The sequence below is a fragment of the Myotis daubentonii genome, chromosome 9 (genome assembly GCF_963259705.1).
Source record: "Myotis daubentonii chromosome 9, mMyoDau2.1, whole genome shotgun sequence".
NCBI lineage: Eukaryota > Metazoa > Chordata > Mammalia > Chiroptera > Vespertilionidae > Myotis > Myotis daubentonii.
In genome coordinates, this window is record NC_081848.1 from 47995468 (window position 1) to 48016410 (window position 20943).

A 20943-nucleotide genomic window follows, 5' to 3' on the forward strand; every position below is an offset into this window, starting at 1 on the left:
TTCAAACTCTCTATCCCTCTCCCTTCCTCTCTGTAAAAAATCAATAAAATATATTTTTTTTAAAAAAGAAAAGAATGCCGAAACCGGTTTGGCTCAGTGGATAGAGCGTCGGCCTGCGGACTGAAGGGTCCCAGGTTCGATTCCGGTCAAGGGCATGTACCTGGGTTGCAGGCACATCCCTAGTAGGAGATGTGCAGGAGGCAGCTGATGGATGTTTCTCTCTCATCGATGTTTCTAACTCTCTATCTCTCTCCCTTCCTCTCTGTAAAAAATCAATAAAATATATTAAAAATAAATAAATAAATAAATAAAAAGAAATTATCAAAGAAATACTCAGAGAAAAAATATATAACCTTAATGCATTTATTAGAAAATGAACAGATGGAAAACAAATAAGCATTTAGCTTAGGAAGTTAAAAATAAACCAAAAGAAAGTAGAAAAAAGGAATTCAGAATGATAAAAAGCAGAAATTAATGAAAAAGCAAACCAAAGTTTAGACTTGAACTGGTCCTTTGAAATCCCAATAAACTGGCCCAACCACTAACAAATTTGATCAATTAAAAAAATGACAAAAAAAAAGAGCTGAAACTGAGCACCATGTGCCAGGTACTGTGCTAATCACTTTACATACATTTTCTCATTTAATTCTCATGTCAACCTGATATTATTATTACCATCCTAAATATGTCCTCTCCCCTTCCCTGTCTTATTTTTCACCCTTAGCACTGCTCTTTAATATAGCAGATAGTTTACTTTTTTTATTTAATGTTTTTGCCTACATGACATTTGTATGTTTGTTTACCACTGTATTCCCAATATCTAGACCAGTGTCTAACACAAAAAAAATCCTCAAAAAATTTTTGATGAATGAGTGACATAATCCCTATTACGTGATATAGAAATTGTGACAAAATTGTGTTTGCCTAGGGTTAATTAGATAGTAAATGAAAGAACTGAAATTCTGAGTTAGCCAGGTGACATCAGAGACCATATTACCAATATTGCATCATGCTGCCTTCTTAAAAAATATTAGGAATCCATAGGGGGATATAACCACAAATACATAGGAAAATCTGAAAATTTTAAGTGAATATACTTGCATATTTATGCCAATAAAATGTAAAATCTCAATGTAATAAACAACTTTCTAAAAAGCATAAATTATAAAATGATTTTAAAAGATGTGAAAAACTTGAATAACCTAGAATAAATTGATAAGATAATAGAAACTTCATCCCCCAAAGAGTACCAGGACAAAAATATTTTAAGACGAAATTTCATCAAACAAATGAATAGATCATTTCTACTACTTAAATGGTTCATGAACATATAAAAAGTGAAAATGTTTTATTTTTTTAAACGAGGCCAGCATAACCCTAACATCAAAAAAGACAAGGCCACACAAAAGAAAGAAAGCTCCACTCATAGCTCTTAAAATAAAGTGGTGACAATTTGAATATAGCAGTATATTCAACCAAGTGGGGTTAAATTCAAAAGTGCAAGGATGGTTCAACATTTTAAAAAGTCATTAATGTAATTATTTCATTAATAAATTTAAAGAGAAAAATATGTGATCATCTCAATAGGTACAGATTTTAATAGACATGTCATCAGAGAAGAAATGTATATAAATAACTAATAAGTACATGAAAAGGTGCTCAACATCACTGGTCATTAGGGTAATGTTAATTAAAACCGCAATGGGATACCAGATTGGCTATAATTTAAAAAGACGGGTAATATCAAGTGCCAGCAAGAATGTGAAGAAGCTGAAACCCTCATGCATTGCTAACAGAAAGGTAAAATGTTACAGCCACTTTGGAAAATCATTGGCAGTTTCTTAAACTTTAAACACAAATAATATATGACCCAGCAATTTCGCTCCTAGGTATCTACACCAAGAAAATAAAACCATATGGCCATAGGAAAACTTGTACGTGAATGTTCATAATAGCATTATTCATAATAGCCCCAAACAACCCCCATGCCCATAAGCTAACAAATTGTGGCATATCCATACAACAGATAACTGTCAGCAATATAAAGAACAGACTACAGACACATTCTACAACAAGGATGGACCTCAAAAACATGATGCCAAGGGAAAGAAGCCAGATATAAAAGGCTACATATTGTACAGTTCCATTTACAGGGAATGCTCAGAAAAGGCAAATCTACAGAGACAAAAAAGATGAGTGATTACCTGGGGTGGGGGTGGGTATGAGACTGAGTGCAAATGGGCATGAGTCAACTTTTGGGGGTAGAATTATTCTAAAATTGGATTGTGGTGATGGTTCACAACTCCTGAATGTATGCAAAATCACTGAACGGTACATTTTTTTACAGTATTTAAGTTATACTTTAGTAAAGCCGTTAAAATTCACATTTGGAAAAATGGAAATTGTTGTTTTACAAATATATTCAATCAGTATTCTTTGTGAAAACCTATTTGATAGCAATGAAATTGTATTTAAGAAAAATGGAAAGAAGCAAAACACACACACGATTTTAGCATGAATTGACAAAAACAATAATTAAGTTTGGGGTATGATTACTTAAGAGAAATAAACAACTGTAAGAAGAGCTCAGAGAAACAAACTCTACCATCTTTGAAGGTAAAAATTATGAGACAAACACTAACACAATTGAAATTATTTGACCTTAATAGAAAACGTAGCTCGAGCAGGGCCATTAAGTCATGACGGCAAAATCAAATTGCTCAAGTTTTGATCCACATTGCTTGTTCTACATTTTAATAGTCTAGTGACTTACCCATATAGGTAGGCGTCCCACACGCGCTCTGCAGCATGGCCTCGCTCCCGCCGTGCTTCTTTGCGGCTAAGCCAAAATCAGTCACCTACAAGCAGAAACTCAGTCACCTGTGTGCCTGTCCCAGCGTCACCCATTCTGAAGGTAGGATTTTGTAATTGCATGTAATTCAGGGATCCGGATGGAGGGGCTTTACTTGTATTACTAATAAGGGCCTCGCTTTCCCTCCCCACGCACCCTCTCTGGGAAGAAGGAACTTGGTACCGAGAAGCCTGGTTTCTCAAATCTTGAGAAAAAACCCAGATTGGTGATTGTTCATTCCTTGTCGTTAAATTCACCAGTTTAATGTAGGAAGTAAAATCTTGAGAAAAGGCATTTAACTTTTTTTTCAAATAAAAGTTATTTTTAAGAAGTTCTTTCACGCCCTAGCCCGTTTGGCTCAGTGAATAGAGTGTTGGCCTGCGGACGGAAGGGTCCTGGGTTCGATTCTGGTCAGGTGCACATGCCTGGGTTGCAGGCTCAATCCCCAGAGGGGACATACAGGAAGCAGCAGATCAATGATTCTCTCTCATCATTGACATTTCTATCTCTCTCTCTCTCTCTCCCTTCCTCTCTGAAAGAATACAATAAAAATGTATTTTTAAAAAAGTCCTTTCACTGTAAATTATATTCTGGTCTTGTGTTTATTATCTATTTTTCTGACACTCAAGCTACTGTTTCAGTTTAAAGCACTGTTATAAATGCAAATCACTATCTTTTTCAGCACTCACAGAAACTCCCCCCTTTTGTAATTATTTAAAAAAACAATATCTCTGGTAAATACTACATTTTCTTTGTTATTTCCTTTATGTTTCTAGAGTGTACTAATTGAAATAATGACTACACTGTTAAAAACGACAAGAAACAAATTAACAGGAAAAAATACAGAATCAATACAAATGCACTGGAGGCCTCCTGCTGCAACTGCAGTCTTTCTGCTCAGTTCTAAGCTTGGCCATTAAACACGTGGTTTCTAAGTTCAGTATGTGGCCTTGGTCTTGTCTCCTAGGTTGGAACAGCCTTGGGCTGGACGCAGAAAAACAGACACATTTATTGATCATACAGCCAAAGATAGGCTGTCAGCCCACAGACAAGGAATGCCGTCTCCAGTGTCTTAGGGAGTAAGAAAAAAGTTCCTGTCCACACATGATACCATTTTTCTTCTAAATAGATTAACCGGTTTCCTCAGGACTTTCACAATGATCCCACTTGGATACTATGACACATATCTTTCTCCACAGAAAATCTATACTGATATCAAATAAACAAAAGCTTTGACGATCCAATTCAGTTCTTTGGAGAACATTTATTCCCTCATTTGCCACATCTTAATTGAGCACATACTATGTTTCAGGCACTACTCCAAGTACCAACAGTGAATAAGGCATACATAATTCCTGCCTTCCCGAAGTTTACAATGGAAATACCCAAGAACATTTACTCAGGGAAAACAACAGTGCTGTTAAACCTACTTATATTACAGGGACTTAGCATCTGCAACAGAGTGCATTATCCACATTTTATTCCTAAATTAACACAGTCATATATTTTGAAAGCAGCCACTATTAAAGTGCTAAGTAATAAATAATGTATCCTATCATTTATTTGACATTAAGGAACACTTAATCTGAATAAAATCTTCAAGAATAAACACTTGGCACACTAATTGTGCTTAGGATATAAATATTAATACCCAGGAAGATTTTCAGTGAGAAATACAGACTTTAGCATTAATTTGATATCAGAGGCACAGCCAAGGTGTGTTTTTTTCTAAATCTGTAACACATTTACATCACATTACCAGGCATAATTTTGAAATAAATTAGAATGCAGAGCATCTGTTTGCTTGCTATTAACTAATGATTTAGAACTATCCAAATGAACATGTACTTAAAAAAATTCAACAGTACCACTTAACTTGCAAAATTATGCCTGTCAGTTACAACTCTTTTGTGAATTTTTTATTTTCTTAGCACCAGCCACTTATTTTCTGACTGCTCAAAGCTTCTAAATGTGTCTAAAAAGAGGATGTACTTTGCCACTTTGCTATCAAATTGTTTACAGGCAAATATTTACCACCATTTCTAGTATCTTACCTTTATGTTTAAGTTCATTTCATTGTTAGCATCAGTAAAGCTGCTTTTAACCATTATGTTTTCCAGTTTTAGATCTCTATGTACTATATCTACCAAGAAAATAAACAACAAATCAAATGAAGTGAATAACGGAAAAGTTATTAGAGGGGACACAAATACAGCAAATAAATATATTTGACAAATTAACATCCACCGTTGAAATATTTGAGACGGGCCAAGCATAATTCTGCTCTGCCCCACTCCCTTATATTCAGATCCCTCTTCACGTTTTAACCTTCAGGAGCCATTCTCTTTGACTCCCTCTTCTCTCCCTATCCCCTTGTTGCTCAATTTTTCTGTGAACCTAAAATGGCTCTAAGAAACAAAAACAGCCCTAACCGGTTTGGCTCAGTGGATAGAGCATCAGCCTGCGGACTAAAGGGTCCCAGGTTCGATTCCAGTCAAGGGCATGTACCTTGGTTGCAGGCACATCCCCAGTAGAGGGTGTGCAGGAGGCAGCTGATTGATGTTTCTCTCTCATTGATGTTTCTAACTCTCTATTCCTCTCCCTTCCTCTCTGTAAAAAAATCAATATATTTCTTTAAAAAAAGAGAAAAACAAAATGTCAAGAATATTTAATTTTTAAATTAGTAATATATGCATGTTTTTAGAAATTTCACTTTATTGTTGATTTGTCTACTTTTGATTTGAGAATAATAGCTGCTTTTCAAACTGTTGAATGGAAACATGCATTAACTTCATCCTTGTCCATGTATAATGTAATTGTATACCTGCCTTGTTTCTAATTAAAATATATTTATAAATGAAGTTAAAAAGAAAAAGATCTTTATATACATAAAAGGCTAAGCAACCTTCCGACCATCTGGTAGGTATGACGTGCACTGACCATGGGGGGGGGGGGGGGGGAGATGCTCAACACAGGAGCTGCTGAGCTGCGGTGACTTGGCAGCAGTGGTTCTCGGGTGACGCACCCCAGAACCAGAGAGGAGGGAGCCCGATTGCTTGCGGGGCCGCGCGATTCCACCTTTGGCGTGGGTTTTGCTGTTGCTGAAGAATTATTTCTTCTAGTTAATTTCCTTTCAATGTGCACAAATCCTTGCACCTAGCCACTAGTTTTTAAATAAAATCTCCCATACTAGTAGGCATATTGCTGTGACTACAAATCGTGAAGACAATTACCCTGAAGTAAACGTGAGCCTGCATTCATGGAGTCAGTGGCTGGTGACCCTCCCCTTACCGTTATTGTGCAGATAGGCTATCGCTGACGCGAGACTCTGAATGATCCACCTGGTCTCATTCTCTGAGAGATGCTCTTTCCTCTTCAGAATTTCTCTCAGCTCTCCATCCTCACAAAGCTCCATCACAAGGTACATTTTCTGACATTATATATTTAAAAAGCGAGAGAGAGCAAATTATGTAGGTGGGGATCTTAAACATGTTATAGATTACATTTATAATAAGAATATGATCACACTCTTCTTTTAAAAATATTTTTTAATTGATTTCAGAGAGAAAGGAAGAGAGAGATAGAAACATCAATGATGAGAGAGAATCATTAATTGGCTGCCTCCTGCACATGCTCCACTGGGGATCGAGCCTGCTGGTGCCCTGTGCCCTGACTGGGAATCGAACCATGACCTCCTGGTTCATGGGTCAGCACTCAACCACTGAGCCACACTGGCGGGCTATGATCACACTCTTAATCATCATTGTATTGGAAAAATATTCATTATCTATCATGTACAAGAAGGACATGGAAGCATAAGACACAGTCTTTATCCTCGAGGCGCTCACAGTGTGGTTATAACTAAAAATCAGGTGGTAAGTGTTGGTAGAAGAGGCAGGCCCCAAATGCCAGGAAATTACAGAGGAAGGAGGCCTCTGCCAAAAGAATACTTACTGAGGAGGTGACATTAAAGGCAGGTCTGATTACCTAGATAGCAATGTAGGGGTAGAGACCATGGACAAGAACTGGCAGAACATGTAGTATTTGCAAAGATCACAAAACTTGAAATGACACTGGCTGTTAAAAGAACACCAAATACCTCAGTGTTAATAGCCCTGGGAGTCTGGTAGGGCAGAGGAGAGTGGAGTGGTGGTGAGGGGAGGCCTGGTTATAGGGTCTCGTATGTCACAGGAAGAGGAATTTGGAACTTTCCCCCATATGCGGATCCTGACACTGGTGTCTGGGGTGGGGGAAAGGTGTATCTATGATCAATTCTGCATTTCTAAATGAACCTTCTGGCAGGAATGTGGAGTAGGGCTCAGCAAGCTTTTGCTGTAAAGGCCAGAACCAGACAAGAAATACTTGCAGCTTTGTGGGCCATACAATCTCTTTTGTAGCTACACAACTCTGCAGTTATGGCATAAACAATACAATGAAACTTTATTTATGGACTTTGAAAATTCAGTTTCATATAATATTCAGGTCATGAAATATTATGCTTTAAATTTCTTTCAACCTTTTAAAAATATAAAAGAACCTTAGCTTATGTGCCATAAAAAGTAGGCACGCACCAGATGTGGCTTGCACACCGTGGCATGCTGACCTGTTTACAGAGGCAGGTGCGAGGCACCGAAGAGTGACAAGAAGAGGAAGAAGGAAAGGCCGTGAAAGATACGCAGGAGAAAGAAGCAGTGGGACTCGGTGACTAATGGGCTGCGAGTGGTAAAAGCCAGAGATGAAATGCCTCTTCCATATTTGCTGTTTCTGTTGATGCGCATTAAGATCACTTTAGGTATTTCAAGTCAGTCAAGTCATCTAATGAGTAAAAAAGATCCAGTCAACTAAAATGCAAGTCTTTTTCACACCTACTGCTATTCAGTCACAGAATACCCTTTCTGTCTCCATTCTATTCTATGCTGCTAGATTTCTGTTGCTGTTTTTAAGATTTGGGGGCCTGATTCTATTCTATAACCACCAGGAATGAAACTTCTGTGTTCAATCAGCAAGCATGAAAACAGGAAGAGAAGGTTAACACCTTTTCCTTTTATAGCCAAAATTCTGATTCACTAAACCCAGGGATGCTTTAGAATTTCAGAAGTAACTATTCTGCAAAGTCTAACACACATAAGCTTTTGAACAAGGCCATATTTTTTCTGACAGCACTGCAAAGGTCTTTGGTACATGAGATGGTGAGTCAGTGATCTATTTAGAAGGAACAGTTACATTAACTTACAATATAAATTGACATCAATTTTAAATATGTACACTGATAAAGTTATAGGAACAAAAGTTTTTAAAAGTCTTTTCATAATTATTAGAAACTAGGGGCCCGGTGCACGAAATTCGTGCACTGGGTGTGTGTCGGGGGGTGGGAGTGTCCCTCAGCCCAGCCTGCCCCCTCTCACATACTGGGAGCCCTCAGGCGTTGACCCCCATCACCCTCCAATCACAGGATCGGCCCCTTGCCCAGGCCTGATGCCTCTGGCCTAGGCGTCCGGCCCGGGCAGCGGGGACCCGCAGCTGCAGCGGCCCCGCGATCGTGGGCTTCGCTTTAGGCCCAGGCAAGGGACCCCTACCTCCCGGGACTGCCAGCTTCGACTGTGCCCAGCTCCCATCGCTGGCTCCACCCCTACTTCCTGCTATCACTGGCCAGGGCGGCAAAGGCACCTGATTCTCTGATCATGGCTGGGGGGCAGGGCAAAGGCAGCCCCAGGGCCGCCTTTGCCCTGCCCCCCAGCTCTTAGCTCCCCCCTGGGTTTCTGATCACTGTCAGTGGCAGGGGGCTTCTTCCTGCTTTCCCTTTCGCCTTCCTGCATTGTGCCTACATATGCAAATTAACCGCCATCTTGTTGGCAGTTAACTGGCAATCTTAGTTGGCAGTTAACTGCCAATCATAGTTGTCAGTTAACTGCCAATCATAGTTGGCAGTTAACTGCCAATCTTAGTTGGCAGTTAATTTGCATATAGCCCTGATTAGCCAATGAAAAGGGTAGCTCGTACGCCAATTACCATTTTTCTCTTTTATTAGTGTTGATAATCGTGTCGATCTGGAGAGCATTTGGACTCACAAGAAACCATAGCAACTAAGTGAAGTCGATACTATTATTAAATCCATTTTACAGATGAGGAAACGGAGGTATAGAGAGGTTGAGTAATTTGTCATAGTCTCATAGCAATAATGGAGCCAGGATTCAGAAGCACAGGCAATCTGAGGTGCCTAATCACTGCATTATTTTGCCTCCAAACTGAGAATCACCCAAGCCCACAGGCACTAAACAATCTGGAGGCAGAATAGCAGATCCTAGGCTTCAGAACAACTCTGAATGAAAATCCCAGGCATTCAGAGAGAATGAGAGCATCTGGGGAAGAAGGAAGATTACACATGTTGGTAAGACACAGATGACAAAGTATCTTCTACCTAGTGCCAAAAATGCCCAAGCTAACTTTATTACAAAGTTATGACAATATTCCAAGAGACTATAATGGAGAAATCAAGAATCAAAGCAAAATGAAGCCATCTCTAAAGAAGATCTAATCATTGTTTGATTGTATATGGTATTGTTTCAATTTTATTTTATTTTATTTATTAGTTTTGTTGTTGTTTCAATTTTAAACATTCGTTTTCAATATGCCACCTAAAAATATCACTAAAGTCATCAATCTAACCATCAGGCACCTAATTATACAATCAATAATGAAAGCCCTCCAGGATGCTCTCCTCCATCTTCAGCGACAAACTCACGCCAGGGACTCGAGCAACGGTGCCTCAAAGGGATTTCTTCAGAAGGGATTTCTTCAGAAGGGAATGGGGTTCATTTTGTAATAATAACTCCTTTTAAAATGCAGACGTGCTGAAGCATTACCTTGGGCGTCTCAAACACCTGTTCCAGATGTATGATGTGCTCATGCTTCACACTTTTTAGGATGTTCACCTCCTGTTCAAGTAACTTCACAGCAGAGCTTCCAGCCTTAAGCAATGAGAAACAGAGATTTCACATAGGACTGTCACTACTACATACCTCACTATAAAAGTTAGTTATTTTTTTAAAATATATTTTATTGATCCTTTACAGAGAGGAAGGGAGAGGGATAGGAAGTTAGAAACATCGATGAGAGAGAAACATCGATCAGCTGCCTCCTGCACACCCCCTACTGGGCACGTGCCCACAACCAAGGTACATGCCCTTGACCGGAATCGAACCTGGGACCTTTCAGTCTGCAGGCCGACGCTCTATCCACTGAGCCAAACCGGTTAGGGCAAAAGTTAGTTATTATTAAATTTTTCCTACATCTTCTTGAGAAGTTTCTTTTATAAAAAATAACGTGCAACTTATTTTCATAATAAAATTAAAGTATGTCCCTCTGTCTAATTTTATATATAATTTTATATATAATTTTACTTTTAACTACATCTGTTTCTTAAATTTTTCTATAAATTAGCTAAAATATGGTCTCTGTCCCCTCGCAAAAATTACTCTAATTTTTAATATGCTTTTTAGTATTTCCTTCCAAATCATGTTAATCCTTTGGTGTTAGCAAAATAAAAACACAATCTACTTTCCAAGGACATAATTGGAGAAGATAAAAACAAAGTGTTTTTCTGCTTTGTTGCTGTTCTGCTTTGACTATATTTATATAAATCAAAAGAAACAATGGGAAGTGAGATTCTACACTCAGCCCTGCATTCTATCACTTCCTCTCCCCAGGCCTCAAAAATTAACTGAGGAAGAGAAATCGAGATCTTGCCTTCTGACCAATCTAATTCCAACTTTATCTCCTTACATGTAACCCTTAACCAAGCCTGCCAGCAAACGGTAAAGCCAGCAACAAGGCCTCCAATCAGAGTGTAAGCCACTGATTTTCTACAAGGTCATCTAAGAAATTTTAGGACTTCTTAGGCCCCCACACCATTACCACCACACCTATCATCACCCCTATTGAATCTAAATTACCATCATTTGCAAATAAGCATTGTCCTCATGCACACAAAACATCTCTGAAAGGAATAACAAAGGTTTTAACCCTCCTTCCTCACACCTCCCCTGCCCCTCCAAGTTTAGGAGAGTACACATCGTTTTTTAAAGGTTTGAAAAGGGATTGATCATAAGGCAATCTTTACCTAAGTAAGATTTTACATACGTAGTAGGGTCATTCCTGCTTCCACTGACTTTTACCCTTTAGCATCACCATCGCAGGAGCGAAAAGAAAACTGGCCACCCACTCTGTCCTACCCATGGAGGATGAAAGTCACATTTTAAGGTTATCCTAAGAGAGTTAAGAGAAATAGTGACTGTGAGGAGTAAATTTCTGTCTAGACTAGATATGGAAGCTCACTGCAATTTCTCCTAAAATCCACCTCAATTCTATTCCTACCTCCCTCACCAAACAGCTTGGCCTGTATATAACACAGTAATATACTGTCCAATTCATATGTTGATTATATAATTTTATTTTACTATCTTAGAGTCCTCTAAACTCTCAGCATCAATATGTGTGTATGAGATTATGAATTCCTAAAATTGTAAGCAGATATCCTGACTGTATAACCCTAACCCTAAACCCTAACCCTACCTGACGCCAAAGGGGCAAAGGAAATAATATCCCATGTAACATCATGGTTCTAAAATTCTGAAGAGTTGTAGTAAAGTTCTGGATCTCCCTTTATTAAGATCCACATGTTACTTTATTAATCCTTTTTACCATATGATTTCACTCATATGTGGAATTTAATGAACAAACTGAACTACCAAGCAAAATAGAGACAGACTCATAAGTAGAGAGCAGGGTGAGTGGAGGGATTGAGCAAAACAGAAAAAAGAGAGCGAGAGAACTCATGGACATGGACAACAGTGTGGAGATTTACTGAGTGTTGTGTATAAACCATGACATTTAATCTGGAAACTTCCTTCTTTTGAGCTTGTATTTGCTTGTCCTTTGCTTTGGAAAACGCAGATTCTCACTTGTGTTTATTAGAGATACTGGTTTTTACAACGGGAGGCTCTGTCAGTCGGGCCTTAGTCCTGTAATTTTTCATTTTATTCCAAAGTCATGTGTGACATGCTCTTCTTTATGATTTTGTTGTATTTTCAGAAAAAAATAGAATCAATTAATAGATATTCAAGTATCTTAAAATTCTAAAATATAACTCACCACAATGATAACTAAAAATGTTCATTGTAGTGTTCGCTTCGGCAGCACATATACTAAATTGGAACAATACAGAGAAGAGAGATTTGCATAATCTCTCTTCGTAAGGGTGTCCAGCAAATCCTGTGACGCGTTCCATTTAAAAAAAAAATGTTCAATGTAGTTTACACTCACAAATAGTAGCTACTATGAGTTTGTTATTGTGCCTGTTTGTCCCATAGTGTTTAAAAAACACACAAAGAGCTTCATTCACAAACAGATGTATAAGTTTATGCAATTGAAAATATTTCTTATTTTCAGAGTCGTTAAAATTTTCTGCTGTATTAACTGACCATGTACTTTATTAATCTTTAAGGAGAAATGCTATGGAATTTGCTATCATTTGTTTTAAGGAATACATAAAAAACCTATTGTCTCATTTCATAATTGTAATATTTATCATCGGAAATCTAAGGAAAGGCTCTGGTAGGTGTGGTTCAGTTGGTCTTCCCTTGCACTGAAGGGCTGCCTGTTGGATTCCAGATCAGGGCACATGTCCAGGTTGCAGGCTCAAACCCAGTGTGGGGTGTGTAGGAGGCAGCCAATCAATGATTCTCTCTCATCATTGATGTTTCTCTTTCTCTCTCCCTCTCCAGTCCTCGCTCTCTAAAAATTAATTTAAAAATAATAAAATAAAATAAAATAAAAAAGTGAGAACAATTGCAACACACATGACAGTTGCTTTAAAGAAAAAAAGAAATCTAAGGAAAAATATATATAATTTTTCCCCAAGCATAGAAATTTTTTAGAAGTTGATAAAATGAACAGGTATAAAACCTGAGGACTTAGATTCTCCCTTAAAGAGAAGCCTAGTCATTCTCCAGCAAGGAGAAATCCAGTGAGGAATACAGTGGATGTAAGTAAATGGTATAATAGATAGGTGGGGAGGGAAGCGATTCAAATGAAGTGAGCAGGTAGGATGATGAATAAACTAACAATGAGGAAATGGGAAATCAAAGCAAAGGGGAGAACAGGAGAAAAGTAGTGCAGAACCACATCAGGAGAGAGTCCCAGGACTCATGTCTGGCTAAGGCATCTCCAGGCAGTAGCCCTACATTAATACATACTGACAATAAGACCTTACCTCCAATCACTCTGGTAACCTTTAGCTCTATTTGGTTATATTGGTTATGTTAGTTATCCTTTCATTTGCTTTTTCCAGATACACTTGTCTACCTGACTTTAAGAACTGGTCCTTTCCCAGAAGGCTAGAGAAATGCCCACAGACCCCAGGGACCAACCTGACCCCAGCCCACAAGGTCAGAGGCAGGTGTGTTAGTGCAAAATGATACTGCCCACCCACCCCGCCCGGCACTGCCCTCAGGATGATGCTGATAATAAGCCTTACCTTTTCTTTGTTCACTTTTTTAATTGCCCACTTAGTTCCTGTTTCCTTGTTTATAGCTTCAATGACCACTCCAAAGCTCCCTTTTCCCAATATTTTTCCAAATGTGTATATTTCCTGGATAAAAAATAAGAGTTCTTTTGTCTCTCCCTGCCATTCATTGGATATTAAAAAATAAACACTAATACTGACAGATATCTACCCAAGGGAAGAGAGATTCTGCTCTAGGGTGAAATCAAATTGAAGACACCATATATTTGCTTCAATATTAATAGACACATCTTAATTAAACAAAAATAAGCTTTGATGGATTTCATTAAATGTCCTTTGGAGGAAAACCATAAAAATCCTAATGGGGAAAGGTGCAAAACCTCAAAAGCATAAAAATTAATCTCTTACAAACTATAATAATAAAATATATTTGTAAGAAAAGGGAATGAAATATTAATACAGACATACATACATATATATGTGTATATAAAATACATTCATCCCCAAAATTATCCCAAAACTCTGAGAGCTATACCATAAAATTAACACATATTAACCATTGAACAATTGCTTTCTTGTTTATCAAGTAACACTTTTTCTTTATCTTCATTATGTCTATTAAGAATCTCTTTTGTTGTTTTATTCCTTTTGTTTTAGAACAAGCCATATGTGACAGAAATCTTGATATAAATCAGCACTGAGGAGAAAATAAAATCCATCTGTAGTTACACTATCCAGGCCAAGAATCCTTCCGCTTATCATTCGACTTCCACTACACACACAGGATGTACTGGTCTTGTTGACACCAGGCCACTTGTGTACGCTTTCATTTCTTGTGAATTTGGTTGGAGCAGTCAGTCTCCCGCATCCAAACCAACAAGAATTTCTGGACCTTGCGAGTTTCTGAACAGCTGAGGTAATGCCACTGGGCAGCACCTCTGCTGGGTCAGCCAGCGAAGTCTTCCCTAGAACTGCTACTGTCTCTGTGTGGTCACTTTCACCTTCACCATCACAGGTCAATTAGCTGCTAGGCTTCATATTTTCTACTGTTTACTTTCCTTTCTTTAGTAAAAGAAGATTCAGTGCCCAGCTAATCATTTATCTTTCTTGAAGGGCTTCCCTAACTGCACTGTGGTGCTTGTACACATTGGCCCTTAAACACTATTATTACTCTCTTGCTTACATTTTCACTCTCAATATTCTCCAAGATGGTCTAGAAGCTACTTAAGAAGTTGTTCCTTTTGTATCTTTTAAAAAGTCTATCCTGAAACCTTGTAGGTAATATATTCATTCTTAGTGCATGGGGCCGGGGCAGGGGGCGGGGGGGGGGGGAGCAGAGGGAAGGAAGGAAAGGAGGGAAGAAGGGATGGAGGGAGGGAGAGAGGGAGGAGGGAGGGGGAGGGAAGGGGAGGGGAGGGGAGGGGAGGGGAGGGGAGGGGAGGGGAGGGGAGGGGAGGGGAGGGGAGGGGAGGAAGAAAAAAGAGAGAGAGAAGGAAAGGGAAAGAGAAAAAGATGGGGAGGGAGAGAAAAGAAGAGAGAGGAGGGAAGGGAAGGAAAGGGAAGAAAGAAGGAAATACTCAGTTTCAACATGTTAGACTTTCCTTAGGTATTTCCTTGTGATATACACTTTGGGGGCTACAAAGTTGAATAAAACATAATTCCTCTTTTCTCAGAATTTGTAATCTCCTCAAGAGACAAGATTATTCTTAAGTCAGAAAGTCTTACGTTAAAATAAAAATATAAAATGATGTTGGGGCCAAAGACTAGAGCTAAATCACTGGGAGAATAAAATAAACATTATCGAAGAGGTGGCTTCTGAGATTGGCATGTGAGGGAACAAAGGCCAAAAAAAGATTTTTTCCCCCCAACAATCCAAGCAAGGCAAGGAAGGCATTACAAAGGGATAGCAAACATGGAATGAATTAGTGAATTGGTAAGTGAATGAATCAGTAAATCCAGTCAGCAAGCCAGCCAGCCAGAGTCCTCCTACGTATACATGTGTGAGAGAAACGATAGACTGGGCATGCGCAGTTGAACCCTGGAGGAGCTCCAGGTTTATGGTCATGCAAATGATACACGGAGACTCCTAGGCTCGGGCACATCCTGTCCCCAAGACACTGCTTTCTGAGGACTTATAATTACTTTGGCTCTCCCTCCTCCCTCACTATAGTGAGAATTAAAGTCGGAAAACTAAGATGATGAAAATTAAATATTTTACTTTTACTATATTTATATGCCACTCCCAACTACATGTTATGTAAAATTAGTTAAATCTAAATTTAAATGGTCATTTATACTTTTTTTCTCCACAGAACAAAATAATCGCAACTCTATAACCATTTCCCTAACTTTTCTTAACCGTTAAAAACTCTCATTTTCTTTCTAAATATATAGAACCACAACTTAGACACAGAATATTAATGTTGTTTAAGTAAGACTTTTTAAAATGAGGACTGGATAGAGAAATAGCCCAATTGCCCAACTGTGGGGTTTTTTTTTAAATAAATTAATCTTTTTCTTCAACTACCTATTTTGATATCATTACATAGTGATAAAAATAAGAAAATGACTTCTTGTTTGTACTAATTTTAAGAGGATGCTACTAAAATAGTAATATAGATAGATTTTTATTGACATAGAGCAAGTCTATGATTTAGTGTGGGGTGTGAAAACATGCATGATGCTATCACATTATGAAAATGTTGAGAATGTGTGTATGGGGAGGTGTCTCACATTAATGTCTGGGAAGATGTTCATTTAAATATCGAGCACTTATCACTGGGAAGTAGAATTTTGGATTATTGTAACTTCCTTTTTTATACTCTACCAAAATATTTAGAATCTTCAAAGTGAGCCTATCCATTAAATAGAGGAAGAGAAACTTCAACTGTACCAGTTAAGGTTATTTGTCAAAAATATGTACATACTTAGAATATTTCATAATTTAAAACAAAACTGAAAAGAAAAAAAATAGGATGACTTATACATGCATAAAAAATAAAGTAGAGGTAGTAAATGTTAAAACTGATTATCTCTGGCTCATGATTTTTATTTTTTTTCACTTTTCTATCTATAGTTTCCTAATTTTTCACAACAAACACAGTTTGATTTTATGAAAGCTCTTATGACTAAATTTAAAACTCAGTAAATTTATAGGTTTTTAAAATTCTTTAAAAGGGGAGATTTAAACTTTTCAAGTTAGACTTTCTCAGGAAGTTTTTCTGATCACTTTGAGTATATTGCCAAATATCCCTTAAAACATTTTTTAAAGTTAACATTATTGCAAAATTCTTCTTGTAGTTGTTCTTGCTGACGTTCCTTTAAACTGATGTTAAAATAACATTTAATTTCTAAAATGGTACTGATATTTAATTCATATTTGTATGTATAATTAGAATCCTAGGAAGACAATATTGGTATTCATCCAACCTGAGGCCACAGAAAATGGCCCCAAGGAAGTGAACAGCCAAACCACCTCAAGTCATCTGGGCTCTCTCTGCATTTTAAAGAGATCTATCCCAAGACTCCACAATTGCCCTCAGCAACAGGCAAGACCTGAAGGCCAAAATGTTTGCATTTTATCTAATAAAATACCTCCATTTGGTCTTCTATGAATGGAATCGTCTGCATTTTCTGAAGTAACGACTTGGACATCCTTGAAAATGGTAAATTTCCCCTTTCCTTTCCTTCCCTTCCTTGGAGACTTATTTTTAAATCATTCTTTGCCATTAACCATTGACAGAAGAAACCTGAAATTCCCTGGTCACTTCACTTTATTTCTAAATACCTGAATAGCAGCTCCGTCGTCCAGCCTGATGTGAGGAACTTTTACTTCGGAAACGTTGCCCCGACCCCACTGTTGTTGAGATGGCTTTTTCTCTATATTTGAGGATTTTGAGGGCTTAGCCAAAAAGGGAATTAAAAAAAAGTAATTAAGATATAACACACTTGTTGAGAAAGTAAGAACCCTAATTTAGATTATATGACAAATCTTCAATGTGTGCCATGATATTTATTGCATACAATATAATTCACTGTCTTTTTCAAATTCAAAGCCCTATATAATGTTTTGGCTCATTGGGCTAAAAGAGAGCTTAAGAGGTCACTCAATCTAATCTCCTAAATCCAAGCAAGTGTACATTATAACCTGCATAACAGATAAATCATAACTTACTCGATGATTCTTTGAAATCGTGAGAAGGCAACTTCACAGCTTTCTCAATCATTCTTGTTTCAAAGCATATCATCTCAAATAGGTTATACATAAAAAATTATTGGCCAGACATTCACAAAATATGCTTTCAATAAAAATAACATAGTAACAACTCACTCAGTAACAGCTAAGTCAGAGACACCTACATGGCAATAATTATACTGTAATGCAAATCAGGAAAGAACAGTTTAAGGGGAGAATTTGAAAAAGGTACAACTTTGAGGGCTGAGAACCTAACTTTTCTTAAATGCACTGCTTTCTGTCTCCACAGCTGTGCTATATCGAGTGAAGCCGTGCACACTGCCTCGTCTCCAGAAAGGTGAGTACACCCAACCCAGGCCAACTGGGTAGGCACAGACTGTTGTAAATAATGCAAATTGATTTGGGGGAGTATATTTGAGATTCCATCTAAATAACCAGAAATTGTCTTAAATAATAACTACCCTCTATCTAATTACAACCATAAATGTCATTCTGCATTTAAAACATCCCCAAATTCAGATTTAATTCAACTTGAAAACCAATTTATTTCTATATAAGCCACTTTTAAAGAGAAACTGGAACAACATTCTGAATTATTCGTAATCCTGGGAAATAATTAATATGGGCAGTGTTGGAAATATCATAAAAGAAAGTATGAACCAACTTTGCTCACCCCCTATGTAAAAAAGTAATGTCTCCTTAATAGTCCAGAAGGCAGTGAATTAGCTGACAAGGGCCCATGAATGAAGCCAGGGATGGGATTAGAGAATGAGATTTCGACTTGTGTTCAAAAACAGAATCTTTGATATTTACCACATCTTTTGCAAAGGCCTTATATTTAATAAGTTGTTGGTCTTTTTTCCTCTCCAGGGGAATTGAAGAGTCTGGTTCACCAAGGCTTGATGTATCTGACGTGTCCGCCGCCACTAACACTGGAATAAGCCTTGTTTTACTGGAACTGACACAAGGTGCATCTTTCTGAGAAGTAGACGAACAGTTGGGACACTTGGCGGTTTTTTTCCCAAAGCCACTATCAGCCATTTTCTGAACGCTGCAACAAAAGCAACTTGAAAGAAAGACGCTTCCACTCTTTGAGGGAAAGAACCAGACCAAAAAAAAAAAAAAATAGGTAAGCTGATGGCAAAGTTTGTAACTTCCAATTGGTGAGGTCCTTATGTTAATGATGCACTAAACTTATATTCACACATGAGAGCTGCAGAAAGAAAAGAAATCACCATTTAGAAAATTCTTTCTCATCCTATCACCCGCCTAGAAGTGAGAGGAAAAACTAGCAACTAGCACCAAAAGCATCCTGCCCAGCCCTCATCGGTTTGGCTCAGTGGACAGAGCGTCGGGCTATGGACCAAAGGGTCCCAGGTTCGATTGTGGTCAAGGGCACCATGTACCTTGGTTCTAGCCTCCTCCCTGCCCTGACTGGGGCTCCTGCAGGAGGCAACCAATCGATGTGTTTCTCTCACATAAATATTTCTCTCTCTCTTTCCCTCTCTCTTCCATTCTAAAAGATCAATGGAAAAATATCTTCTGGTGAGGATTAACCAAAATATTTTTTTCTAAAAGCAAACATACTGCCTATAAATGAAAAGTTACTATTTACAACAAAATTAGGACATATTTCTAAAAAGCAATGAATTCTCATCTGTCAAAATTGAATTCTTGAACTCTAGAAATTTTATTTGCTTTACCATCAAAAGAACCATGAGCCGAGACCGGTTTGGCTCAGTGGATGGAGCGTCGGCCTGCAGACTGAGGGGTCCCAGGTTCGATTCCGGTCAAGGGCATGTGCCTGGGTTGCGGGCACATCCCCAGTGGGAGATGTGCAGGAGGCGGCTGATCGATGTTTCTCTCTCATCGATGTTTCTAACTCTCTGTCTCTCTCCCTTCCTGTCTGTAAAAAATCAATAAAATATATTTAAAAAAAAAAAGAACCATGAAACTGCTGAAAAGCATAGTCTAAGGAAGTCAATTAGGTGAGTTGATATAAATTTTTTAAATGAAATAAAATAGATAACATCAGAGTATTTTACATAGACCCTTGGTAAGTTTTGTGAAAACTTTATTATAATCATATACATATATGTAATGTTTGTGTGTGTATGTGAATACCTGGTCACATTATAAAAAGTATTTCTTAATATAACTTTGGTTTTAAAAAAGGCTTAAAATAATGGTATAGAACATACATTACCATGATTTCAAAATTTAAACCTTGGTCTAATAATTATTAGAGAAAATACATATTATACACATCACAAAGAAGTAGACAATTTGATTTTATAAAACAATCTAATTCTAAAAGTTCAAGGGCAATATTAGAAGTATCCTCATTTTTATACTTAAATAGCAAAAATAGGAAATAATGGGTGCTGTTTTCCCTGAGTGCATAATACGTATGCCCAGCAATCTACCTAACTAAAGCTATTGGCAGTAATACGGTGCCAAGTTGAAAAGATCTAAGCTAAGGAAGGAGGGAGGAATGTGTTCTGTGGTACATGTAAGAGAAATTTCCAGAAGTAACTGGGAATACATTATTATAGTCTTGTGCCATACTATTTCAGATATTATTTAAAAGTATACAGGGTTGGGCAAAAGTAGGTCTACAGTTGTTAGTATAAAAATAGTACAATAATTAATAAATAATAATACAAGAATAAAGTGTGTTTTGCGTACTCACAACTGGAAACCTACTTGTGCCCCACTCTGTACTTTGTAGTCACAGGTTTCTATGGAAAAACAAGGCCAAGCATTTGTGAGAGGAGCATGTGTTTGTCTGTTTACTGGCATCATTTGCATTCTTTCCCCCTCTACCGGTCTAAAGGGTACTTCTTATACACCTTTTCTTTCTTTTCTTTTTTTTGTCAACCAGGATTAGAATCTTTATATTTTCTCAGTAAAGTAATATCAACATGAAGAAAATGAAATTGCACTCATGGGCAAAACGAGCCCCACATTATTATGCCACCTTTGGAAAACTCATTGACAACTGTAAAGCTGAGTATTTATCAAAGCTATTAGGGCTTCACAATAATTGCTTGTTATTTAAAGTTGAAATTTATTCCAAAGAGCATGAAATCAAAATTATAATTCACATTTAGATAGCAAATTACATATAACAAAGCTTTTTATTTATTCATTTTTCGATTACACTTGACATATAATAGTATATTGGTGTCAGGTGTACAACATTATGATTAGGCATTTACATACCTTATGGAGTGCTCATCCCAGTAAGTCTAGTACCCATATGACCATACATAGTTATTACAATATTATTGACTATACTAGAGGCCCGGTATATGAATTCATGCACGGGTGGAATCGATTGGGGCCGGAGCCAATTATGGCAGGACCGGCCAG

The 20943-nt window shown here is 37.7% G+C and overlaps 1 protein-coding gene across 5 annotated transcripts in view; it reads right to left on the minus strand.

The window, feature by feature from the left end:
* The window catches only part of STK33 (serine/threonine kinase 33), a 132801-nt gene that overhangs the window by 38399 nt on the left and 73459 nt on the right, over nucleotides 1–20943 (minus strand). For 2 of the 5 annotated variants that reach the window (XM_059708806.1, XM_059708803.1), the window contains exons 2-8: nucleotides 18382–18619; nucleotides 17161–17274; nucleotides 13386–13499; nucleotides 9715–9819; nucleotides 6143–6281; nucleotides 4906–4994; nucleotides 2774–2858 (exon numbers count right to left, since the gene is read on the minus strand). In XM_059708806.1, coding sequence (XP_059564789.1) covers nucleotides 2774–2858; nucleotides 4906–4994; nucleotides 6143–6281; nucleotides 9715–9819; nucleotides 13386–13499; nucleotides 17161–17274; nucleotides 18382–18619 — 884 coding nt within the window. The remainder of the gene's footprint in view (nucleotides 1–2773; nucleotides 2859–4905; nucleotides 4995–6142; nucleotides 6282–9714; nucleotides 9820–13385; nucleotides 13500–17160; nucleotides 17275–18381; nucleotides 18620–20943) is intronic. The other 3 variants (XM_059708804.1, XM_059708805.1, XM_059708808.1) reach the window with 3 other exon arrangements.